A 26,214-nucleotide genomic window follows, 5' to 3' on the forward strand; every position below is an offset into this window, starting at 1 on the left:
GTTTGATGGAGCTTATAGTCACATTTTTTTTTTCAATTTAAGCAAACCTTGAGAAAAACCTGGTCAACTTGAGTCGAGATTTTGTATGAAGTATGAAGAGTTCTTAACTGTTTTGCTAAAACATAAAATAGAGAAAAACAAAAGCTCCGCTTTATTCTTCAATAGAAACAAGGAAAGCTGTGCCAGGTGATTCAAGCTATCCACATGTTAAAAACGTCAACATTTCACAAAATCTCCCACTCTCGGCATTTTTTTCAAGAAGATTGGCCTTGCCTCATCGCTCAGGTATTATGGGCGTTACTCTGAAAACTTGTTCGTGAAATTTACGACAGTCCTTAAAGGCAACCTCAGCTCATAAAGCGAGCATCAATGTAGTACACCCGCGAGGAGGAAGAGGCGGAGGAGGAGGTGGTTCACCCGACGCTACAGTAGCGGTTACCGGGTGCTTGTGCGACGTCGGAAGTTAGCCATCGGTTCCTGCTTCTCAGAGATTTCTGGAATTTTGACATCCGTTAGCAGTAACAGGTATGTTTAACAAGCTTTTGACGGTGCTTTTAGTGTGTTGCAAAGATGAGACAAATTGTCGCATCTTTGTTAGCACTGTTAACATGCACCATCAGCAGCCGTTTGTATGTCCCCAACTCCATGAAGGGCTGGGTGCTCTGCTAGCGAGCACTAGCAACGGCTAACGTTAATTTTCAAACCTGCTGCACTTGGGCAAAACACTAGCTGGCTTTAGCCGTCACCGCCTGCCTTACTGTGGTTATAGCTAACAGTAACATAACGCTTTCAAAAATCATTATTTCGATAATTATTGCAAACGTACTATATATATATTTTATTTTATTTTATTACTGTCACTGCTGTGAATTAGATTTTACTTTGTTTAAACAGGACGTATCTTTTTTGTTATTGTTATGGTTATTAAAATGTTATACATCTTTGATAACGCATTTTTTTCGGTTCCCGTATGCGCCAGATTGTTTTCTCCACAGTTAATAGCTTTGTTGACTTGTTATCTTAAACATATTTCGCATATCGGCGGCAGAGTGCACAGCTTGATGTTCCCATCCAGAGTTTGGGAAAGAGCTGCTTCCACTCGTAAGTTTTCTGCCTCACATGTACACCTCTGCTCAGTCATATCTGGAAACCACAGTGGCTCAGATGAACTTAGGGTCAAGTTCAAAAGTGAGTTTATGATGTACAATCGTATTAGACTCCAGTGATGCCGCAGTATGGGCCCTCACATTCCCTCTTTTGTGAAAGACTTTATAACTAAGTAATGCTATATAACTAGTCAGTCATGCTATATGAAATCAAACAAATCTGAAAAAATAAATTTAACACCCGCCTTAAGTGTCACGATCTTCTGTTCAGCATGCTTTTTCTGTAACTGTGATGCTCACAGTTACAGAAGCAAGTCTGTACCAATTTAATGTCTGTGACATAAAGCTACAAAAAAAAAAAAATCATTGGTATCCTGCACGCTTTATCTGCATTATCTCTATTATATAGTTTACTGGACTAAACGTCAAAAAGTGTATTTTGTGCAGATGTTTTAAAGGTACCATTGTTACCTACATTTTGATATCAAATGTTCAGTGGCTTTATTGAATATACCACAGCTATTGTACAAAAAAAGGAGCTGAATCTGAGGGGCTCAGGTGGAGGTGCTGATTGATTTTTTTGTGGATTGAGTTGCAAATCCCATCAAAGCATCATAGAATCTGATGAAGTCATTTTAAAAAAGATCTTGACTGGGAATGTCAGGCTTATAAGAGACTAGTGTTTTCACAACAAGAAGCTCTTAGTTTTATGAAATGCATTTTCATTGCATTTTTTGCAATTCCAACCTGCACTGTGCACATGTCTGAAAATTTTTAAGTAGTCTCTTAACATAGGTTGTAATTAAGATGGATTACTTCAGTCTGTTTAACAATACCAGATTTTACATTAGATTACAGACCTCTAATTTTATATAAGTGTCCAAATGAAAACATGGGCAAGTGAGAAGCACAGAAGCTTGGCTGATGGGACGGGTGGTCAGTTGTTGATGTTCTGCTGGATATTTGTGTGCAATAATATAGAAGATACAGTGCTTCACATGTTGAATTAAAGTGTTTTTGAGTTCCTGAACAATGTGCACATGATGATTACATTTTCAATTCTTGTAGTCACTATACACATTCACCAAGGTTAAAGCCAACATGATTATACACTAAACACATGCAGTGGAGTTAAAGCTAACATGGCATGGTGTCATGTTCACCAGAGTTGTGTAACACACAGGGTTTGTTTGTTTTTTTCCCCCTTTCTTGTTACTCGTCGTACAGACAGGAAATGTTTAGTCGAGATAAGCTGAGATAACACGGAGCTCGTTGAAATGCCAAGAATCTAACGGCTCTTGATCCTTTCTTGAACCTTATAGCCGTTTACTGAGCACAAGTTAATGAGCAACAGGAGCAACAACCTTGATTTTCGCAACCCGAAACATACGTCTCTGGTCTGGTGCAATGGGCATTCTTATGCTTAACCAACCTTAATGCAGTTTGCTTACACTTTGCTGTGGTGTAAATTCCTCAGGGGTGTTTACCTTTCACCTAGTTTTCACTAGCCCTGCCTAGCTCTGCTTTTTCTGTCTTTTCTTTTTTCTTGCTGATTTCAATGCTGATCTGCTGGCAGTGTTTGCCAGTTTTTTCCAGTTTAGTTCATAGATAAAGCAACTTATCTTATCATAGCTCATTATACCTCTTATCTGTTACTTGTATAAATGATACGATATCTTTAAGTTGATCAAAATGTTGTTGTTACACTGTGTCAGAATCTGATAATAGGAATTAAAATGATTATTACTCACCTGAGTACAGATTAAGCTCTCAAAAGTTTCAGTCTAGTCAGTGAGATATTGATATTAAATCTAGAGGGACCCGCAGAAAAAGGCTCCTTCATGGCACGTGCCTCAGACATGACCTGAGCAGGTGTGCTGTGCCTCTGTTGTCACTGACAAAAAGGAGCTGAAATAACACAGGTGCAGAGTTTTAGAGTACTTGAGATATTCCAGATATGACATAAAGCTCATCACCTCACTGGGATCTGGTGATGGTGAAAAAATCACGTGTTTTGTATTATTTTAGATGCAGTAGGTGTAGCTTCCACAGAGATGCATTCCAGTGTGACAGTCACTGTACCTCAGGGCATTATCCATAGCCTTTTTTTGTGTGGGGGAAAATCAATTCCCTTTGTGAAGAGAATCAGTAATTGCTTAAAAATATCCAATAACATCAGCAGCCGGTCAGCGCTTCCCCCATCAAACATCAAATCAAGTTTCAAGCTCACTTTGCATTTGAAAGGAGTTATTTTTGAACTCGTCTTTAAAAAATGCTTAAATGCTCATGATGGATGTGTTCAGCTTAGCATAAATGTTTTGCTAACTCATTTTCAGCCTGATGAATCATCTTCACTTTATTCGCTACCACCTTCAGGGCCCAGCAGCTGCTGTAAACAAGTTACATACGAGAAATATCACAGTTCACGATGTGCCGAGGTTACTGCTGCAATCTCTTTTACGTTGTCTGGTTTAAGGGGGCCAGTTGATGTTAAAGAAAGCAGCAGTAGAGATGTTCTTGTACATCTCCTGGATAGCTAAATCTCATAGCCAAGGACTTGTTAGCAGTTAATCTAATATTTATCTGGCAGACACTTTAATTTGTTATTGCTACAAAAGGTCTTTTATGGTGATTTACATTTATAACTCCTCACCTATGGGGTGTACTTTAAAGTAAAAGCAATGGCTTAATAAGGTTTGTTGAGCCTAAAGCCAGAGTGTTCAGTGTCAAGGCCACACTGCTTTGGTGATTTATGCTGAACGGCATCTGTTCAGAGTTGTGGATTAAAATGGGCTGTAAACGGAGTGGCTGTAAAGTGTAGTTGTTTACACATTTTCCTAACAAGTGAAAGATCAGATCGGTTGAATTCCGGGAGGAGACACAAATCCCTTTGGGGGATTGCATCAGGGAGAGCATCCGGTGTAAAAATCTGCCAAATCAAACATGCGGAGCTACCCACTGTGGTGACTCTAAAAGCAGCTAAAAGTAGCTTTTATTCACTATGAGCATAGATTCATGGAAATCCACTGAGCAGTACAGCAATAATGCTGCAGTTCAAAGCTGTGCAGTAAAATAGTAAAAAAATTATGTTTGTTTGCATGATTAGCCAAACTCTTTTCTTCCAGCGTCTTTCTTTCTTACCTCATTTGTAGCACCAGTGACGCTTTTTCCTGTGATAAAATTTTAATATATTTCTTTATGAGTGAAGTGGAATCAGCCTGTTTTGTGCGTTTTATGGGCCATTTTATGGGTGTGCCCCAGAGTCACAGGAAGAAGGTCTGGGTTAGCAAAGAAAGATAAAAACCATTGTAGTTATAACTCTTATCTTCAGCTGGATTTTATGTTTTCGACCTGTGTAATATATCAGTGTTGCTTTTGAGCCAAACCCCAAACACTGAGTTGATTAACAGAAAACTCAGGGTCAGGCCGATGAGACTCTGTGTAATCAACTCCAAGTATGTTTACTCTGAATTAGGGGTGCCAAGAAAAGTCATCAATAGAGTTCCAATACCACAAGTTCCCATTGCATTACAGAGCTGAGAGGCCACATTTCAATTTAGTGGAGCAGAAATATGAATGCATGCCAGGTCGTGTGTATGCGTGTAGGTCATGAGCTTTTTCTTAAAAAATAAAGTAGTAGAATGAATCAGAAAGTTCACACTGTTGCTTTTCATTCAGTGCCCTCTGTTCATTTATGTGTGAATGAGTTTGGACTCATTCACACATTCACATAGTCAGCAGCACTATATGGTGATTTCTATCAGTGTGGTCGATCACAGCATCACATAAGATTGTTAGTTTATTAGTGTCTAAAGCTTCATACTGTTGTGTTTTATTTAAACAGTGATTACTACAGTAATGAACAGATGTTTTAACTGCCAGGTTATCAGTGGCTTAATGTCTACAGAGCTCAGTTATAATCAGGCACAGTTCCTCTCTAGGTAACAGATTAATAATACAAGCATGTTATTATTATGTCCTTGTATAACAGATATGTGCTTTGACATTGGCCATGTAATGATTAACAGCTCCTTCAGGCTCAGCAGGAGGGGAGGCCAGAACAACGTGTCAGGTAGCAGGTTTTTAAGCATTTCTGGAATGGAAAAGCACAGAATTTGCCTCATCCCAAGGTTAACAGAGTCTCGCCGATCCTGTTCATCTGGAAAACCTGTTAGATATTTAAACAGGTGTCTGTTCTGTTGTGCCTGTTTTAAAAGTTGGCACCTGGAATGTTAAATGCTTTCACCTGATGTCTACTTTCGCCTGAGGTTAGTAATTTTCCACACGTGTTCTTGTATCTAAACACTTGTTTCTCTGGCCTCTAGGGTGTCGGATGACTTTTCTACATTTTTGGTTAAAGAAATCCTTTCCTCTCGTCTGCTCCATCTTTATTTTAGGTTCACTGTGCACGGCAGTCATGGCAGAAGCCCACCAAGCCGTCGCTTTTCAATTCACCGTTACCCCAGATGGCATTGATCTGCAGCTGTCCCACCAGGCCCTCACTGAGATCTACCTCTCTGGCATGCGTTCATGGAAGAAGCGTATCGTCAGAGTTAAGGTATCTTTGTTCGTGCTAAGCAGCATGTCCCTAAATCATTGTTGGTATCATTCTTCCTCTTATGGTGTTACAGTGGTTCCTTAACTCATTACAGTAGCACGTGCATCTGAGCCGCAGTTAAATGTCAGACTGGCTTTCACTCTGTAGTTTTGTTTTCATTTAAGTCTCATTATGTTTCCCTTAGTATAGCAGTTATTTTTAGTTTTGCTTTGATGTGGGTTTAATTGTCAGCGATGAACGCAACACATTACTGCACACACTTCAGAAGTGAGTGTTTGACTTCCTTTATTTAATCTTGTCTTTGATCACTCTTTTTCAGAGGCGCTATGAATAATTACTAAAGTTGTTTTTGATGTGGTAGGAATCACATTGTGTTGGACACCCACCTTTTTGAGGCTTAAATTTCCAGTTAAATTACTGCTAATGTCTTTTATAAATCCAATGTGAAATTGAGCTGGATCTAATTTAACCATTCAGGGTTGAACATTTATGTAATCTGCTACCTTAATTATACGTGAATTTTTGTACAGCATGCCAGTGAAATGAGTGCAAACAGAGAATAACATTTTTTTTCTCTCACTCTACCAGAACAGTGTGATAACAGGAGTGTATCCTGCTAGTCCGTCATCCTGGCTGTTTGTGGTCATTGCAATCCTGGCTACTATGTACACTCGCTCAGACCCCTCCATGGGACTCATAGCCAAGATACAGGAGCACCTGCCAGTCAGGTAACACACCTTATGATACCTTTTAAACAGTGAAAGATTAAGATGATTAAGAGGGACCCTCTCTTCATTTTCCGTGACACTCACAGAGAAATCAGTGTATTAATTAATGAATGTTTTCTTATTAGTTGTTTAAATAAACAGAATTAATGCTTTAGTTTTACTGCGATTCAATAAAAAATGCCAACCAGATATGACACACTTGCATTTCAAAAACAGTTGCATATGAATAAAAATGTAATTCTTGTCTGGTTTTTGGTCAGATTGACCAAAAAACCCAAATTCATGTTTTTTTGTTTGAGTTTTGATGGGTTCACTACACGTATAAGCACACTTTAAGGCAATGAGGTTGTGTCATCCTACTTAACAGAGATCTATGCTTTTTTTCAAGGTTGAAAATCTGCGATAACGATATAACTGATGATATAATTGACACTAGACAAAATACTTTACAACTCCTCAACTTTATTAGTGCAAAAAAAAAAACCCATCAATGAATTTTCACTTAAACAAGCAGCTTTTTTAAGTGCATTAAAGTTATATAAAAAATTAACAGTGCAAATGCAAATTCCTTGCTGACAGTTTAACCAAAAGGCATTTCCAGTGGAAATTGGCCGACATATCCTCAGCATAACCATGTATAATATCCACAAAACTTAAAAAGAGGTTATACACACACAATACGGTAATATTATGTTGAAGCACAGTATGTATCACTCTGCGAGGCTCCTGCCTACGATAGCCACAATGCTCCGACAATCCATCACGCGGTGCGGGTTCGTAGCTTAGCAAAGTCGTACTAAAACATTTGACAGATTTTCGAGCGCCATGTACCACATAAAATCGTTTCGAGGTCAGTAAACACAACCAGAATTCATACATAAGGCACACGAGATTATAAGGGGCACTGTCGATTTTCAGAAAAATCAAAGGATTGATTTTAAGTGTGCCGTATTTTCCAAAAAACACGGTAATAACGACAGCCCGCTGGCATGCTCTACCAAAAATAGTGTTTTGTTGTGTATCTGACGGACGAAAGCTAAACCAGTTCCACACCACTGAAGTTGCAGCATTTTTACAAACCAGTTCTGGTTCATCCGTTTTATTTAACGATCCACTTTCGCTCTTCTCATGTGCGTATGTAAACATAGGCACTGCGCATGCCTTTTACTCGAGTCTTGTTCGTCTTCTTTTTGTCTCATTTTATTTAATCTTTTTTTTTTCCCCCACACATCATTTCCAGCCAGTCGATGAGTACGCAGTGCCAAGCAGTGGTGTCAGCAGTGCTCTTCAGCACCATGCTTTGGCTAATGCTCATTTTCACTATGCGCCTGTGCCTCAAGCAGCTCCTCTCCTACCACCGCTGGATGTTCGAGCAGCATGGCAAGATGTCCACCACCACCAAAATCTGGGTGGTCAGTGCTTTTTCTTCGGCTTTTCCACTTCCCAGTGTGACATAACTACCTTCCACTGTCCATCTGGTTTTAGATCTTGTAAAATATCAGGTGTCCCTCTATCATACCATGTTTATATGATATTTTTATGCATTAGAATATAACTTTTTTTTTTTTATTTACAGCTTTGCTTTGAGTTAAAAAGTTTAGAGGCCCTCATTATTTAGCATAAAAATGTAATGTTTATTTATTTTACACAGCATTTTTATCTTGTATTATACTTATGTAAATTACTGGATTCAAATTCAAACCAACTACTGTGAGTCATATAGGTGTGTGCGTTCATATTTACGGTGCGTCTCTCCTTGTGTGTCTATGTCAGGCGCTGGTGCGCATCTTTTCTGGCAGAAAGCCTCTGCTCTACAGCTATCAGGGTTCGCTGCCAAATCTCCCTGTGCCCACCATCAAGGACACAGTCAAGAGGGTGAGATGTCACATGAAGCAGAGGAAATGATAACATGCTGATCACTGACCATAAAACAGATGGGTCTTTATCACATTCATCATTTGTTTTCAGTTTGTTTTTTTTTAGCTAGTTGAGAATTTAGTAAAAATACGAGGTTTATATTAATCCACACGGAGCAAAGGAGGAATAGAAAAATAATTTTTGCATTGTATCGACAGAATTAGATATGGTTGGGCTCATATAACCTTTTTTTTTTATCACTTTACCTGTTTTATTTAGTACTTGGAATCAGTGCGTCCGCTGATGGACGATAAAGAGTATGAACGCATGACGAAGCTGGCCGCAGAGTTTGAGAGCAGCCTTGGTAACCGCCTGCAGTGGTACCTCAAACTCAAAGCTCTCTGGGCTTCAAACTATGTAAGTGGTTGGCCACAATGATCTGGTGAGGTGTGGCCAAAGCAAAGCCATTAAAAGAAAATTTCAAATTCCATTAACAATGTATATCTGCGGTCTGAATTATTTAGCTTGTGTGAATATGCAGTCACTTTTGCTTTCAGGTCAGTGACTGGTGGGAGGAATATGTCTACCTCCGGGGTCGAGGCCCAATCATGGTCAACAGTAACTACTATGGCATGGTAAGAAAATCTTACTGCATTAAGTTTCTTTAAGATATTTCTGCTCTAAAAGAGGATGACCCTAACTTCAGATTGAATACAAGTTGGTATTTTGAGCAAGCCAATAGATTTTTATTTTTCTGCACCATTAAACATATTTAAGGATAATAGCAAAGATCCGCACTACATAAAGTTTTTGCCAGGGCAGCATCGCTTTTTTGCATTGCTTAAGAATGAAAATACAGATGAGTGATGAGTGTTTAATCTCTAAAAATCAGTAACTGAATGAATATGAAGAATCGTTGTGCAAAGGACAAGATGGTTATTAGTGAGAGCTTTCTGTTCTTAGTAAATGGGTACTCATGTAAATGGGTACTTTCTCCACGTCATATTTCTCTGTGTTTTTAATTAGGACATGGCGCCACCAAATCAGTATTTCTAATGTAAACCTCTCCATAAGCTCAAACCTGTCACTTTTTAATCCTAGATGTACTCAGGGATCATTTTGTCTGGATGATCCTTACTTTCTGTATCTGTTCATTTTCTCCTCAGGACTTCTTGTATGTGACTCCAACTCCCATCCAGGCAGCCAGGGCCGGCAACAGCATCCATTCATTCTTCCTTTACCGCCGCAAACTCAACAAAGAAGAGCTCAAACCTGTGAGTTAAGCCACCAGTACGCCCCTGCTGCTACATATATATATGATAGCATTCATTTTTCTTATCTCTGTGCTATGGCAACAGATGGCTTGTTAACTGGATGTCTCATATTTTAATGTTATTTTTCAAACATCAGTGTATTATGTAATATGTAGAATAGAGTGGGCGCATGAGGCCATCAGTATGTGGTGTGATTGTGTAGCATTAATTCTTCCATTCATCTATCCGTCAGTGTTTATGTGCCTTGTATCTCCATACATTTTATTTTTTTTGTAAAGACATTTCCCTTATGTTATCATACCATACTCATCTCTTACCCCTTCCTTTTGTATCCTTTTCAATCTCTCCTTTACTTGCTTGATTTTTCTTTATTTACCTTCCTGTTTCCCTCTCACTCTTAAAAAAAAATCCCCTCCTTTCCCCTGGCCCTACGTTTCTTCCATGGCTTTCTTCTGTTCTTCTCCCCGTGCCCTCGCCTTCGTCTTCTCCTCTCCGTTTCCCAGAGTCGTATACCAGGCACTGTCATTCCTCTGTGTGCAGCTCAGTGTGAGAGGATATTCAACACCACACGCATTCCTGGAGAGGAGACGGGTAAAGAGACTGAGCAGCATACACGCGCCAACAGCACTGATGTTCGATCCACAGAAATGTCTGAATGCGAGTGGTTAACAAGAAAACCTGCTCCGTTTTCAGACTTCATAGCGAGCATTGCTAACACACCTCCCCTTCAGCAATGATGAGGCATACTGAAGGTGTCTGAAGCCTCCGGAGTTTAAGCATGGAATAGAAAATTGTGTCAGTGTGTGTTTGTATGTTTGTGTGGTTCAAGTAAGGCGTCTCTGATTCACTGAGTCACAGTGTGTCTGCTGAACAGCTCATCCTGTCATCTCTCATCCATCTCCTCTCGCCTGCTGGTTTCATCTCAGGTCTGCCTGGGTTTCTGGAGAGACGCTGTCTTAAACTAATGCCTTTTTTCCCTCTCCTGCCCACACATTTTGTTTTCTCATTTTTTCCTTCTTCTCTTCCCAACACCTTTCTATCAACCTTTATTTCCTCTTCCTCCTTTTCCCTATACTGTTCCTGGTCTGGCCCATACTTCTCTTATTCTACTCAGTGGTTGCTGAGGTCTGCAGTTCCTTGCTGTTCCTATCAGTTTGAGCGGATGTTTGACACTTGTCGAATCCCTGGAATACTAACAGGTAGTATTTACGTTCTTACTCAACTGGCCCCAAATTGTTTTAGGTCTCTAAATGCCCCCCAAAAAAGTAAAAAGAAAAAAAAAACAATTTAAAATTGACAAGAATTCTTGTTTCATATGCAATAGTTGGTGTGTGGATATCATGATATATGACAATCACTCTGTCAGTCATTTATAGTTACAGATCACAGTGTAAAGAAACCCAAATTTCATTCCTGCTTTTATTATTCCAACTGCACTCAAGCATGCAGGCTCAAATTTGACTACATTTTTTGCAGTTGTTCTCAGTCACAGCCTGTCATTGTAAACCTAATCAGTGAAGTTGTGCTTTGCCCTACACTTGGCTTGAATTCAGTGAGGCCAGGTGTTTCAGTCATGTATGATAATGATCGTTTAGCTTTGCAGTCTTTTTACAACATCTTTTTAGATGGCAACATCCTGACCATCTCACACCATGTGCATTCTGTTTGCATTAGACAAGTCCTGAAATATTTAGAATGGTGTGTTGGGTTGTTGTGAATTCGTCTATGTTACAGTGTTACTGGGGATTTTAGCTACACTGAAACCCTACGCCATAAACTTGATGTGTACCTCAACAAAGGTGTAACTATACATCACATTGACACAGGCAGCAGCTATTGTTGTTGGCCTGTTGAATGCTCCTGTGCATTTGTGGCTACTTTTTCAATGCAGTTTTCAAATTTATCAGTGAAAGAATAATCATCATCATCTCATTATAAGGACTCAGACTCCCTGGAGGAGATTGTTTAAACTATTGCAATGGAGGTGTACAAAGAAGTAGAAAATATGAGGAGCAAATATGTTTTCCCACAGAAATAAGTGATGACAACAAAGAGAGAGGACCCACGAGGGGGAAAAAGCCCAGCATTTTTTTTTTTTGTTGCTGTTGGCTGGTCCCGCATATAAAACATGGGATTACATGGTAATTAACAGATAACGCACCAGCGCAAGCATAATTAACCAAAATCTGATCAGGTCTTTAGGCTACTTTGGAAAAAAAGAAAGGTTTAGAAAACACACACACACACACACACACACGTACAGACAAGTCATGTTACTGAGCCAATGTGCTGTCATATCCACACCACCAAAACTGAATTAAGGGCTAAGTTGATCCAAAACAACAGCATAAATGAAGTATTAAATAAAATAAATTTGAAAAACATGTAAAGAGAACATACAAAATGCATTTATTTTAGGGAGGGGGCACTCATATTAACACAAGACACCTTAACCTGTAAGTGAAGTCTATCATCTTATGTATGTATTTCCCTGACATTGGGGGGGGGGTTGTTGTTGTTGTTGTTTTGTTTCTTTTTACAGCACCTTCCCACCATCAACATTATCACCTCCCGCTTCATTATCTTCACTAAATTGGTCACTATTTTACACCACAGTATGTCCACTTTGTCTTTTCCCATCTTCTTTCTTCTTTTCTATCCAAAGATACAGTCCAGCATTGGCAGGACAGCGACTACATTGTGGTTTACCACAAAGGGCGCTACTTTCGTCTCAGGGTGTACCAGGCAGGCAGACTTCTGTCTCCGAGGGAGATTGAATTCCAGATTCAGAGGATCCTAGATGACCCTTCACCTCCTTCCAAAGGGGAGGCCAAACTTGGGGCCCTGACTGCTGGAGACAGGTCAGTTTGATTGTTTACATTACCTGCAACATACACCACAGTGTAATTCTAATGTAAATGTCTATAATCACCAGAATTCCCTGGGCTAAGGCCAGGACCAAGTATTTCAGCAGCGGGGTCAATAAACGCTCTTTGGACTGCATTGAGAAGGCCGCCTTCTTTGTGACACTGGATGACGAAGAACAGGGCATGATGGGAGATGACCCAGCAGCCAGTTTAGACCGCTATGCCAAATCTCTATTGCACGGGAAATGTTATGACAGGTACTTTTACACTAAAATATTCACTGTGTAACAAACTTGGAATTAAGTCATCAAGTTATTGTTGCTCTGCTGTTGACTTCCCTGTAGTGATCTGTTATTATTGGTCGCCATGCAGGTGGTTTGACAAGTCCTTCACAGTTGTGTACTACAAGAACGGGAAAAATGGCATCAATGCAGAGCACTCGTGGGCTGATGCGCCAGTGCTGGCACACGTGTGGGAGGCAAGGAATACAAAAGAAAACAGAATGTTGTTATGTTGCTCTGAGTAGACGCTATAACTTTAGATTGTTGTGCGTTTCCAGTACACTCTGGCCAATGACAGCTTCCAGCTCGGTTACAACGCAGAAGGTCACTGTAAAGGAGACGTGGATCCCTCCCTGCCCCGACCAGTGAAGCTCAGCTGGGAGATCCCTCCAGAAGTTAGTTCTGTGTTTAAACTTTTCCAGTAATCATTTTCCTAAATGAAGCAAGCTATTGTCACAAATATGGCAACAAGAAACCATTAGTGTCATTATTATTATATGTAGTAGTAGAAATTGCAGTATTGTGCATGCAAACAATATTTAAGAACAGTATGTTATTTTACTTTGTCTTGGCCAGGAACAGTAACTTCTTGTTTCTGCTGGTTGCCTAGTTTTATAAGGGCCAAAAGGTGCTAGCTAAACGACCGGGTCAGAGCATCTCCAAAACTGCAGCTCTTGTGGGGTTATAGATCTTGCAAAGGTTATACATATCTCAGTCTTGACTGATGTTGTTTTTCACTGTGTGTGTGTGACAGTGTGAAGAGCAGATCGCTCAGTCTCTGGCTGTGGCCCAGGCGTTGGCTGATGATGTGGACTTCCATGTTTTCTCCTTCCAAGAATTTGGCAAAGGAAAAGTCAAGAAGTGTCGAGTCAGTCCAGACGGCTTCATTCAGATGGCTCTTCAGTTGGCCTACTTCAGGGTGAGTGTTCCACTGAAGTCGAATGGCAGTGTTACCATCTAATACCTTACCTAAACATGTAAAACAATGATGAGCTTTAACATAAAGAGAACACATGCAGGGTTAAACGGTGGGGGTCACACTGACATCTGTTCGAAAGTTTAAACAAGGTTTCAGTTCCACCTATTTAAAGAAAGCAGATTTACATAACTCTGAACATCTGCTCTTTAACTTGATGTTTAAAACTGAGTCTAACATTTAATACATACTTAAAGGTTCCATGCACTGAAAATGAACTTTTATGAAGTTGTGATTTCAGTTTGAGGTAATCATTTAATTTAATGACCCCAAAACAGACAAAGTGAGTTTGGACCCAACGCCCAAAAAGGCTGAAACTTGCTTTCGAGACATGTGAGACTAGTGTCTTCAAATGTCTGGTAGGATACGGGAGTGACAGCTTTATTTATTTTTATAGCACATTTCATTACATTAGAGCTCAATGTGCTTAACACAGAAAATGAACACATGACATATGAAACAATTGTACAGTTTGGTCAGTTGTTTGTTTTTTGTTGTTGTTGTTTTGGGTGGTTGCAGGAACGGGGGACTTTCTGTTTGACATATGAAGCCTCCATGACCCGTCTGTTCAGGGAGGGCAGGACCGAGACCGTTCGCTCCTGCACCAACGAGTCTAGCGCCTTCATCCGAGCGCTGGAGGGCGGAGAGGTGAGAGCATGAAAACCCTCTCCTGATTTGTTTTATAAAATCTAAACACAGCACAGCCATGTGACTTCACCACGTCGTTCTCCACCAGGCAACAGACGTGTGCAAATGTTTGTTCCGAGTTGCCTCAGAAAAGCACCAGCTACTTTACCGCTTGGCCATGACTGGAGCCGGCATCGACAGACACCTGTTCTGCCTCTACGTGGTGTCCAAATACCTCGGAGTGGAGTCTCCTTTCCTCAAAGAGGTTTGTTTCCATGTCGTGTTTATGTCTAGTAGAGATTACACTGAGTTGATGTTAGAATACTGATGTGGTGGCTTGTGTGTGTTTCAGGTTCTGTCTGAGCCGTGGAGGCTGTCCACAAGTCAGACTCCCATCCAGCAGGTGGAGCTGTTTGACATAGAGAACCACCCTGAGTATGTCTCCTGTGGAGGAGGCTTTGGACCGGTCAGTACCACCTCCGGTGTTTCACAGACTTTAAATAATTGTTCTACAATTATTTATTTTATTCTACATAGTTCCTACTGGATTAGTGGACAGATTACATGAATATAGATTACATGCACTGGTGATGATTCATGTATTTTTGTGTCTTTCAGGTGGCCGATGATGGATATGGGGTGTCCTACTGCGTTTTGGGAGAGAACATGATTAACTTCCACATCTCATGCAAACACTCATGTCCAGACACTGTAAGTCTAATGCTTTTGGTCAATTTGTAGTCAAATGTCTCCTTAGAGAAAGAAAACAAGATGTGTTTTTTAGTACTTCATGTGTAAATATAGAAGTGTGTTATACTCCCTTTGCCTGTAGTGCTTTTCCCCTTCCTTCTCCTTATTCTGTGCTCTTCATCTCTCCTTGAAGGACGCTCATAAGTTTGGTACTCAGATCAGACAAGCCCTCCGAGATCTGCTAAAGCTGCTGAGCCCCAACCAAACAGAGCCCAGCAAAACGGAAGAGAGCCAACCCAAGGTCAAGAAAGAGCAGTAGATATTCAAATCAGAAGATGTGATGCTGAAGGGAACATGTGCAGGCATTACAATATGAAGTAAAGAAAGGCGTTTTTGTTCTTAATTTAGTCTGAGACTTTTAAAGCCAGGTAGATGATATTCGGGAGACAGCTCCACTGGAAAATGATAACAACGGAGGTGATGTTTTTACTGACATGCATATGTTTGTGCGTTTATATTAGCTGTGCGATGGGTGCATGGAGCGAGAAAGGGTCCACAGAGCTGGTTTTAACAGTGAAACAACTTGAAATGTGCACATGTGTAAATGAAAAGTACAGTGGGGCCAGAACACATCGCACATCTCAGTGTTAGGATGGAAGATCCTAACTTCACCTTATTGCAGGGAGTAAATGAATGCAAATTTATGCAGTGTGTTTTCGGCACAAGTAAAGATAAAACTCTCCTCTGTTGTTGGATCTGTTTGGGAAAACGCTGTGGGATATTAGTGTGAATTTTGGAGTATTGGCATGGGGAGAAAACATGATGGACTGTTGAGGTGACTTCATTTTCTACCATCTGAATGCAAAACTGCTGTAACTATGACACCAGGTATTTTAAAATCATGGAAGTCTGTGACTTCTCAGTGTTTACTCGATGTGTATAAATTGCTTTTTACATACACAACTGTAATGCTGTACTTAAAGCACCAGGCTGGTTATACATGTAGTGAAGATACATGGCTATTTTAAATTCATTAAATATATCCAGTGCCATATTTTTTTTTTTTTTCTTGGAGGCTTAGTTTGTATTCACTAAGTTTAACTTACAAAGTTAGCAGACGTACAATCTAGTTATTCAACTGCTATAAATGTATTTTATATTTTTACTTTATTGTTACCACTGTTTAAAAGCACCATAACAATGCAAGTTGTATTTATGAACATGATGTGCAATTATTCAGTCCCACGCAGCGCTGCAGGTCAGACCTGGATTAGATGTAAAGTGTACCTGTGACACAGATTGATGTTTTTCTCCACTTACTGCTGCCTTCTTTGGTTTTTACTCCAGATCAGCTTCTCTTATTATGTTGTTCTCGTGAGCCTTTTTAATGCAATATTACGAGGGGAAATAAAGATATTCTTAAAGAAAAAAACAAGTGTTTTTAAAAAAAAATTTTTTATTTGTGTGGGTTATTTTTGTTGCTTTGAAACATCTCTCCCCCAGTTTAGCAGATCGCTCATGAAGAACCTATTGGGTGTCTGTATGTTTCTGTGCAACGCTCAACACCAGCGCTGACTTACTTGCCTCAACTGATATCACCAAGAAAATTTATGTTCAGGCTATTTTTCTCACATACATTGCTGTGAAAAAGTATCTGCCCTTTTTCTGAGTTCTTTTTTTTTCTTACATGCTTCAGATCCTCAAACAAATTTCAATAGGCAAAGATAACCTGAGTAAATACAAAATGTAGTTTTTAAATGACGATTTGATTTATTATGGGGAAAAAAGTTATCCAAACCTATCTGGCCCTATGTGAAAAAGTAATCACCTTATTTGTTCAATCTTGAATTAACTTTGACCACATTTTATTTAGAAAGCTGAGTTTAATTTCATTGGCCACAAACAGATTTGAGCAGTGCCAGACCTGCTGAATCAAGAAATCACTTCAATAGAACATGTCTGACAAAGTGAAGCGGGCTAAATGATCTCGATAAGCAAACATTGACAAAGAGAACCACCCACAAACATTATGCAGCAGGATAAGATCCAAAACACACCAGCATGTCCATTTCTGCATGATCTAGTCAAAGTCCAGACTTAAATCCAATTGAGATGCTTTGGCATGACCCAAAATGGGCCGTTCATACTTGAGAACCCTCCAGTGTGGCTGAATGAAAACTTTTGGCCCGACGGGCTGGCCTGAAGACCCACTGTGCATTCGTTCATTTTCACTGCTGACACTGGATCGCTCAATCAAATCTCTGTCTGGCTGGACCTTCCGCTACCGTCGCTGTGCACTCATGCACCTTGTAGAAAAAGTATAGTGTGGAAGAAGTGATGTAAAGGTGGAACTTTTCAAATATCAAATACATATACGTGTGTATGTATAGAATTTTTTGAGGAGAGGCGAGGAAGAGACAGAGGAAGATTAAATGAATGTGGTAAGAAAATAGATGGAGGTACATTATTATTATATCTATTATATATATAATAGATATATAATAGGTAAGTACAACCTCTGTCCCCAAGTGCTATGAGAGGAAGACTGTACAATGAACAGACTCCATCGTTATTTGGTTGACACATGACCCAGTATCTGAAGGAGCTGTTGCTCTGGTCTGACCATTTCCACTCATCTCTGAACAAACCAATCGAGACTGAAGACAGCGAGCCATTGCTATTGTCATTGATTATTTGCTGCAATGCCAGATTTTCACTGTCTCCCTTTGCACTGGCCAAGTCTTTATTCATCGCTCGACAATCCTGTTGGGCGTCTGTCCAGCTCTTCTCTTGAAAAACAACATACAACCCATCGGAGCCAATATCTGTGAATAATTTTTACACAGAAAAATTTGATTACATGTAGAAAACAACATATCACTACTGGCTTTCATGTTATTGGGTGAAAAAAAAGATGAATTTGAATTTGAATTCAGGCCATTTCACATCTTTTAAACACACAGTGGCATCAAGTTGGGGGTTTTAATTTGGTTTGGTTTTTTTGGGCTTAACAACGATTCTTTTTTCAGAAGCTGAGTGGCAGGCTACATCTTACTACCCTTCATGTCTGTGACAAAACTGTCAAAGATGAGGTAAAAGAAATGGGAATTATGCGCTGGAAAGCTAAAGAAAACAGTCGTGCTCTCTGAGGTTTGAGTTCTTTATCCTTGTTTATCATTTGTTTTGTGTGCAGCTAACACCAAGCTGCACACAGATCACCCACTCGTTGCAATTCTTTTTTCTTACCTGATGGCCAGATCTTTCATAGCAAAAGATACAGTGCGCTTCTCCAGGTCGCTGCTTTTTGTCCTTCTTTCTGAAAGTCTATATTTTTTTGTCCATTTCATAGTGTGTTGGTGTTTTTATGGACGGCCTATGGAATACATATTTGCATTTTTATAAACAAATTTAGCTGCGAGGAGCTGAGCAGGATGTTGGAAAGATCTAAATTGCAGTAACTAAATTGCTATCACAGGTGCCACACCTCATCTCATTAGCAATAATGTGCTTCATGTTCGCGTGGCTTCGCTGTCGTTTTAGACATGTTCTCACAGTGTAAACAGCTTTCATGTAAATACTGACACCCTAAACCAACAGGAAACATAGTTACTGCAAATGGAAAACAGAGACACAATGTTGAGCTCATGGATGATCATTTCTCCTCTTAAACTGTCTCTTTAAAAACTTGATGTAACCAACACACTGTATTTCCATTGGGGGACAGAAATGATCTTGTTTTTGTCCTTTTATTACCTCTCCTCTGTCTGCCTGTGCTCCCGCCACTTGTCTTTCTGTCTCTTATTTCAGCAGTGAAGTCACGATCAAACTGTCTTCTCTTTACCTCATTGTCATGATAAACCTTAAAATGGGACTGACTGTAATGAGAGTATTCTTGATTGTTATTACTTAATAAAAAAAATTATTATTTTATTTACTTTTTAAATTTTTAACAGCGTGAAAGTTTACTTTTATTCTATGTGGGAGCAGCTGACGACCATGAAAAATGCATTTCATTGGGATTAATAAAGTTTCATGATATGAAATGAGACGTGTTTCTTTCTGGCTTCCTCCAGAGACGCTGCTGTTTTAGTTTCTTCAGTCAGACTTCCTCCCTCGAATATTTCTTATAGGATCCTCTCTTATAACACTGTCGCCATTTTCACAATTTTACCTTGAGGTACACATCTTTCCTTATATAGAGAAAAGTGGCCAAAGCAGTATTCAGATTGCTGTATTTATGAAAATTAAGTGAAATGATCCAGTGCTAGGCAGTGCTGGGATATCGATTAGATATTAATGCGTGATAATAGTAACACTTTTTTTTTCTCAACTTCTTACTGCTTTCTTTTGTTTTTACTCCAAAGCAGCTTCTCTTATTATTTTGTTATAGCTGATGCAATATTATGAGGGGAATGAAAATATTTTTAATCATCATACTATAATGATCGTAGCTTATGTATTTATGTTCCCTATTTGATCCCGGACCAATCTTGATGAAACTTTGAATAAACATTGTCTAGCGTGCTGTCAGTGCCAACATCTATATGGCATATGCAAATAATTTACACAAATCCCAAAGACAAACAAAGGGATTCACTATGTTTCTTTATTATAAAGTTTTCAAGCAAAAGACAGCCTGTGAAAAAAACGTGAAAGTTCATGTCTACCCTTAGGTTGGTTACACAGTAGTAATTCAACAGACTTTTAACTGACTTTTAATGAGTATTTAATATATCACATATGCATATTATATTTGCCACAAATATAATATGAAATCAAATGAAATCATTCCAAATATGATGTGAGAAGACTTTAAAAACAAACAGTAAAACAAAGTCTCCCTTTATCTCTAGTCGTTTAACGCTAGGCTAGTTTTGTTTATTCTCTACATGCAAAATCATGAGTAACTTTTCACTGCAGGAAAACTTCATGTCGTATTCTAACAGGCATCTTTGATTTCCTTCTCCTCCTCCTTATGGAAAATTTTCCCATCAGGCTGGACTCTCCACCGAACCTTGGCATTCTGGTACTTTGATTGGATCTACGGAGGCGTTCAAATGAGCTAGTTACAGTGTGTTACGATTATAAGTGCCTGAATCCAGTAAAAGTGACTTCTTGACTTACATCAGAGCTTTAAAAAGGCACATTAATGGAACATTTTAGAGTAGAGAACTGACCTGCTGCAGAATGGCATCACTCACATTGAAGTCATTTAAGTTCAAAGATGACTTAAATTCCACCTTAACAGTTCTGGTGTGTTTTGTTTCTTGATTGGCAGAACCTTGACATAAAATTCACATGCATTTAATTTGTTAAATAAGCTGCCATGTTAAGAAGGGCAGTAACTAAAAAGAACAGATACATTTGTTCTCTATAAAAATAAACAATGAGAAGTCAAACTGGTATATGATACACTGTGGAATTATATTCTTACCCTCATAGCAGATGAAGGGTATAGAGTAAGTACAGCCTCTGTCCATGAATCCTGTGAGAGATGGACTGTACAATGTACAGGCTCCATCGTTATTTGGTTGACCAGTGGCCCAGTATCTGAAGGAGCTGTTGCTCTGGTCTGACCATTTCCAGTCATCTCTGAACAAACCAATCCAGACTGAGGACAGTGCGGCGCCATTGATTATTTGCTGCAATACCAGATTTTCCATCTGGCTCCTCGCACTGGCCAAGTCTTTGTTGTTCATGCGACAGTCCTGCTGGGCATATATCCAGCTCGTCCCTTGAAAAACAACATAGAACCCACTGGAACCAATATCTGTGAACATTTACAACAAGAAAGATTAAAATCTAAACAAAATAACTCAGAGAGCACAACTCTCCTCGAAGGGCAAGGGCTAAAACTTTGACATTTTATGATGATTTTATGACAACATGCTGACATCTGACCTTTGATCTATAAACATGAATAATTACATAGTAAAATAGTTTATTTTATTTGCATTTGCATTTATGTGAAAGAGGAGCTGTGTGTATTTTGAATGATCTTTCCCATGAATGCACTGACCTTGGCATACATAAGGAAGCGTTGTTGTACAGGGTGCGCTGAACCATTTCCCATCATAACTCATTCCTCCGCAGTTGTCAGTGGAACTTGGTAAACTGGCCCAGTTAGTGTACTCAACTACTCCATCACTGATCTGAGTTTCTCCCACAGACCACAGCCAGGACGCTGGGCCTGTTTCTGTCAAACCGATCCACATCTCTGCTGTCACACCACTGGCAGACACCATGTTCACCAGCCTCTGCATGTCATCCTGGCTGCCAATCGTGGCGAGGTCGGTGTACTTGCTCCTGCAGTAACTCTGGGCATCATCCCAGATTTTATTCTCGTTTATCAGGTAGAACTCCCGATGAGCGGGAGAACACAGAGTAACATAGCCTGTACAGGTGCACCAACCAAACAGAGAAAGGAGGACTGCATCATCATAACACTGTTTAACTTCAGCATGAACGTTTCATCATAAGCAGTTAAGAATATGGATTCATGAATGGATTTCATCACTTATGACACTTACCTGAAACTAGCAATAAAATCACTGCAAGGACCATATTTTCTCTAGGATATAAAATAGAAAATGTTATACAATACAATAAAATCAGTTTATATTTGTTAGCCTACTAAAGTGGTTAAAGAATTTTTAATTCCGTTGTAGTCCACTCAGTCTCAAACCTTTTAAAACCCATGAAATTGAAGCCTTTTCCGTCTTATTTACTTTAATGTTACAATCACAAGTCTGTGAATGCAGAGCCAGAGCATTTAAGAAATGTGCCAAAACAAATGTATGCGACAACAAAATGAAATAAATCAACCAGTCATCAAAGAAGGTGACAATATTATGTTATAACATTTTGTTTTTTCGCCTTTCAAAGCATAACTGGCGTCTTGTGCTTAATCAAATCAATATGGAAGCAATACAGATTTTTTGTTTTTTAGTTGTTTTTGTTGTTAAGTTTTGTCGTTAGATTTACAGGCAGTAGTTTTAAGGACAGTGCTTAAAGCAAATAAAAATTAGGACAGATGAGTCACTTTGGTAGCATCCACTTATTTTTTAAATCTATTTCAAATACATTTATGTTTTAGTTTTAAATGAATTGAAGTTTTTATTGAATAAGTCAAATGTTTAATAAGTTTAAATGACAAATACTAAACTTTAAGAACAGAATTGTTTGTTGTTCTGACAGACAACAAGTTTGAAACTATTTTGGGAATCGTTTAATTACGTACATAATGACTCTTATGTCCTAACTATACTTGTACAGTATAGTTAGGACATAATGGTCATCTAATGGTCCGAGTTTCTGCTCAAAAAAAGGGTATTAACCCTAGCAAGAATTGGCAGTAACATGTTTAAGCTAGTGGCATGGACACATGCCTGTCTCTAACTGCCCACGTCTGCATATCTACCCTGCTCCCTCTGATAAATCACCTAACTGATCAGCCCCATTACTTGGATACAATTACCAGCCACACCTAGTAATGATGAAAAAGAGGCTTTAAACTTTGACAGTTAAAGATTTCTTTCTTTTGTATAAAAATCTTTGGCTTTTTCACTCTTGAAAAGTTCAAATAGGATTAATATTACAACCGGGAACACGGATAACCTGATACAGAAGAACACATGAACTGATTAGAGAATTACAAAGAGACACAACCGATGAGATGAGAACAATCAAAGAATAAGCAGGAGGACAGAGACAGTAAGTAGAACTAACAACAAATAAAAAAAAAAAAAAGCACTACCTTAGAAAGTAGAACAGACACCAACACAAAGACTCAAATGTATCAACTAAGAATCCAAAACTGAGTCCAGCAGAAAATCCAGAAATCCTGAAACAATTCATATACAGATTTTTTTCAGGTCAAGAGACACTTTACATATAATTTAACTCTCGATAATTCTCAGAAACATTTACATTACATTGATGCTATAGCATTACTAATGTGTTTGTGTGGACAACACCTAATATCATGACATAGCAGTTGCTGTCCACCCAGATAATCAACTCCCTGCTATATTTTTAGAAACAACTCTCTTCTTACCTGATGGGAAGATATTTTATTTATTTATTTATTTAAAGGATTAAATGGACAAAGAGGCAGTTGTTAATCCTACTTCAATCTTCCATGTATTAGTGTTTTGTTTGTTAACAAGTAGCCTTTGTATTTGTCTTTATGAAAATGAAGCATTGAAGCTTAGCAAAGATGCAAAAGAATATTTGCCTTCCTTAGGACAGGATGCTTATGTAATATGATTTTTAATATATAAATATATATATAATTTTGCACAAAAAGTAAGGAATTTGTGTTTGGTTGATTATGTCTTTGTTGTAACAATGCTTCTTGGAAATAAATCTTGTACGGTTGGAAAGCCATGCATTTGTGAGTTGAGCAGAAGAGTTGAGTACGTGGGTTGCGCCCATGAGTGTACATCTATGCCACATGGACTACAAGTCCACAAGTTCCGAAGGGAGACACGAGAAAAGGTGGTTGAGACCAAGAGAGCAATGCTTAGCCAACCTAGGTACTCATGTCCCTCAAGGCCTAGAATATTGTTGTGAACACTGAAGACAATCAATAAAAAACTGTGGGTGATATAATGTTTTTACAGATTTTCACATTTGGTGCTTGATTCGCACTGAAGGAATCAAAATGAACACATATGGAATTATGTAGTGAACAAAAAAGTGTGAAATAACTCAAAACGTTTATTTTGGGGGATTTTTCAAAATAGCCACCCTTTGCTTTGATTACTGCTTTGCACACTCTTTGCATTCTCTCGATGAGCTTCATGAAATGGTTTTCCAACAGTCTTGAAGGAGTTCCCAGAGATGCTGAGCACTTGTTGGCCCTTTTGCCTTCACTCTGCGGTCCATCTTATTTAACACCATCTCGATTGTGTTTAAGTCAGGTGACTGTGGAGGACAGGCCATTTAGCGCAACACTCCATCACTCTTCTTCTTCTTGGTCAAATAGCCCTTACACAGGCTGGAGGTGTGTTTGAAGTTGTTGCCCTGTTGAAAAATAAATGATGGTCCAACTAAACGCAAACCAGATGGGATGGCATGTCGCTGCAGGATGCTGTGGTAGCCATGCTGGTTAAGTGTGTCTTCAATTTTGAATAAATCCCCAACAATGTCACCAACAAAACACCGCCACACCATCACACCTCCTCCTCCCTGCTTCACAGTGGGAAACAGGCATGTAGAGACCATCCGTTCACCTTATCTGCGTCAAACAAAAGACACAGCAGGTGGAACCAAAGATCTTAGAAATAGGGTATCTAACCAGATTCTTACTCTGGATGGCATTAGCTTGGCCTCCAGTAACACTGTGAGGAACCTTGGAGTCATTTTTGACTAGGATATGTCCTTCAATGCACATATTAAACAAATATGTAGGACTGCTTTCTTCCATTTGCGCAACATCTCTAAAATTAGAACTATCCTATATTAAGAATGGATAGATAGTTCATGCATTAATTACTTCTAGGCTGGACTACTGTAATTCATTATTATCAGGATGTCCTAAAAACTCCCTGAAAAGCCTTCAGTTAATCCAAAATACTGCAGCAAGAGTCCTGACAGGGACTAGAAAGAGAGAGCATATTTCTCCTGTATTGACTTCCCTTCATTGGCTTCCTGTTAAATCCAGAATTGAATTCAAAATCCTGCTCCTCACATACAAGGTCTTAAATAATCAGGCCCCATCTTGTCTTAATGACCTTGTAGTACCATATCACCCTATTAGAGCACTTCACTCTCGCACTGCAGGCTTGTTGTTCCTAGAGTATTTAAAAGTAGAATGGGAGGCAGAGTCTTCAGTTTTCAGGCCCCTCTTCTGTGGAACCAGCTTCCAGTTTGGATTCGGGAGACAGACACCATCTCTACTTTTAAGATTAGGCTTAAAACTTTCCTTTTTGCTAAAGCATATACTTAGGGCTGGACCAGGTGACCCTGAATCCTCCCTTAGTTATGCTGCAATAGGTCTCGGCTGCTGGGGGATTCCCATGATGCACTGAGTATGTCTTCTTCAGTCACCTTTCTCACTCACTATGTGTTAATAGACCTCTCTGCATTGAATCATACTTGTTATTAATCTCTGTCTCCCTTCCACATCATGTCTTTAGTCCTGTCTTCCATCTCTCACCCCAGCTGGTCGCAGCAGATGGCCCCGCCCCTCCCTGAGCCTGGTTCTGCTGAAGGTTTCTTCCTGTTAAAAGTAGTTTTTTCTTCCCACTTTCGTCAAACTGCTTGCTCACAGGGGGTCATATGATTGTTGGGTTTTTCTCTGTATGTATTATTGTAGGGTCTACCTTACAATATAAAGCACCTTGAGGCAACTATTGTTGTGATTTGGTGCTATATAAATAAAATTGAATTGAATTGAATCTTAAATTTGGACTCATCAGACCAAAGCACAGATTTCCACTGATCTAATGTTCATTCCTTGTGTTTCTTGGCCCAAGAAAGCTTTTTGCTTTTCCTTAGTCATGGTTTCTTAGCAGATATTTGACCATAAAAGCCTGATTCGCACAATCTCCTCTGAACAGTTGATGTAGAGATGTGCCTGGTACTGGAACTCTGTGTCGCATTTATCTGGGCTCTAACCTGAGGTGCTGTTAACTTGCGATATCTGAGGCTGGTGATTTGGATGAATGTATCCTCAGCAGAAGAGGTGACTCTTGGTCTTCCTTTCCTGGGGTGCTCCATGTGAGCCAGTTTCATTGTAGCGCTTGATGGTTTTTGCAACTGCACTTAGGGATACATTCAAGTGATGCCACAGAGAGTACATAGAGAGGAACAACATAGAAAGCATGACATTTAATGCTCTCTCTTAAACTGTTCTTCAGGATTTAAGATTCGTGTTAATCATCTTTATAAAAACCAAATGTAACCAACACACTTTATTTCCATTTTGGGACAGGCTGTTTTTATTCATCTGAGCTCCTGCCACCTGTCTTTGTGTCTCCAATTTCAACAGTGAGGTCAGCATCAAACACTGTTCTCATTTTCTTGCCTGTCAGACTTCAGCTTATGCCCTCAATACCCACTAATAGTCCGCATTCAATCCCTATTCCTTATTTTGAAATTATGACCCATGTTTGCACACGTTTGTAGCATGTAAATACAGTTATTGGCATTACACGATCCCACTTCCTTTCTCATCTTAACCATCAAAACTAAATTTCATATCCTAATGCTGACCTACTTCTAACCTAAGTTGACCACCAAAGC

At 39.3% G+C, this 26,214-nt stretch overlaps 3 protein-coding genes across 6 annotated transcripts in view; 2 read left to right on the plus strand and 1 right to left on the minus strand.

Moving 5' to 3' along the window:
• Positions 1–26,214, plus strand: part of LOC100701335 (protein tyrosine phosphatase receptor type H) — a 574,626-nt gene that overhangs the window by 512,025 nt on the left and 36,387 nt on the right. The gene's annotated exons all lie outside the window — the stretch shown is intronic.
• LOC100704930 (carnitine O-palmitoyltransferase 1, liver isoform) lies at positions 361–16,396 on the plus strand. 3 transcript variants are annotated; one of them, XM_019362661.2, is made up of 19 exons: positions 361–525; positions 5,504–5,664; positions 6,253–6,392; positions 7,633–7,804; positions 8,166–8,267; positions 8,529–8,666; positions 8,807–8,884; positions 9,416–9,523; positions 10,638–10,722; positions 12,189–12,384; positions 12,459–12,647; positions 12,763–12,868; positions 12,950–13,066; positions 13,426–13,590; positions 14,167–14,295; positions 14,384–14,539; positions 14,627–14,740; positions 14,893–14,985; positions 15,158–16,396. In XM_019362661.2, the coding sequence occupies exons 2-19, from the start codon at positions 5,524–5,526 to the stop codon at positions 15,281–15,283; spliced, it is 2,355 nt and encodes a 784-aa protein (XP_019218206.1). In that variant the 5' UTR covers positions 361–525; positions 5,504–5,523; the 3' UTR covers positions 15,284–16,396. The 3 variants fall into 3 exon arrangements, with proteins under 3 accessions (XP_019218206.1, XP_013127870.1, XP_013127872.1); XM_013272416.3 differs by lacking the exon at positions 10,638–10,722 and adding an exon at positions 10,027–10,114 and having other exon boundaries at positions 362–525; XM_013272418.3 differs by lacking the exons at positions 361–525; positions 10,638–10,722 and adding exons at positions 1,768–5,374; positions 10,027–10,114.
• Positions 19,557–21,737, minus strand: LOC100702151 (C-type mannose receptor 2). Its single transcript, XM_003438628.4, has 5 exons — positions 21,495–21,737; positions 20,984–21,358; positions 20,399–20,734; positions 20,142–20,245; positions 19,557–20,005 (listed from the first exon to the last, which is right to left on the minus strand). The coding sequence occupies exons 1-5, from the start codon at positions 21,526–21,528 to the stop codon at positions 19,904–19,906; spliced, it is 951 nt and encodes a 316-aa protein (XP_003438676.1). The 5' UTR covers positions 21,529–21,737; the 3' UTR covers positions 19,557–19,903.

This window comes from Oreochromis niloticus, linkage group LG8 (genome assembly GCF_001858045.2).
Source record: "Oreochromis niloticus isolate F11D_XX linkage group LG8, O_niloticus_UMD_NMBU, whole genome shotgun sequence".
Lineage (NCBI taxonomy): Eukaryota > Metazoa > Chordata > Actinopteri > Cichliformes > Cichlidae > Oreochromis > Oreochromis niloticus.

Coding starts and splice junctions, on each gene's coding strand:
- LOC100704930 (XM_013272416.3), top strand. CDS start 5,524: ATGGCAGAAGCCCACCAAGCCGTCGCTTTTCAATTCACCGTTACCCCA. Junction 9,524..10,026: donor ACAAAGAAGAGCTCAAACCT/GTGAGTTAAGCC, acceptor TCCGTTTCCCAG/AGTCGTATACCAGGCACTGT. Junction 14,296..14,383: donor GAGCGCTGGAGGGCGGAGAG/GTGAGAGCATGA, acceptor GTTCTCCACCAG/GCAACAGACGTGTGCAAATG.
- LOC100702151 (XM_003438628.4), bottom strand. CDS start 21,528: ATGGTCCTTGCAGTGATTTTATTGCTAGTTTCAG. Junction 21,359..21,494: donor GATTTTATTGCTAGTTTCAG/GTAAGTGTCATA, acceptor GCACCTGTACAG/GCTATGTTACTCTGTGTTCT. Junction 20,006..20,141: donor GTGATGCCATTCTGCAGCAG/GTCAGTTCTCTA, acceptor ACGCCTCCGTAG/ATCCAATCAAAGTACCAGAA.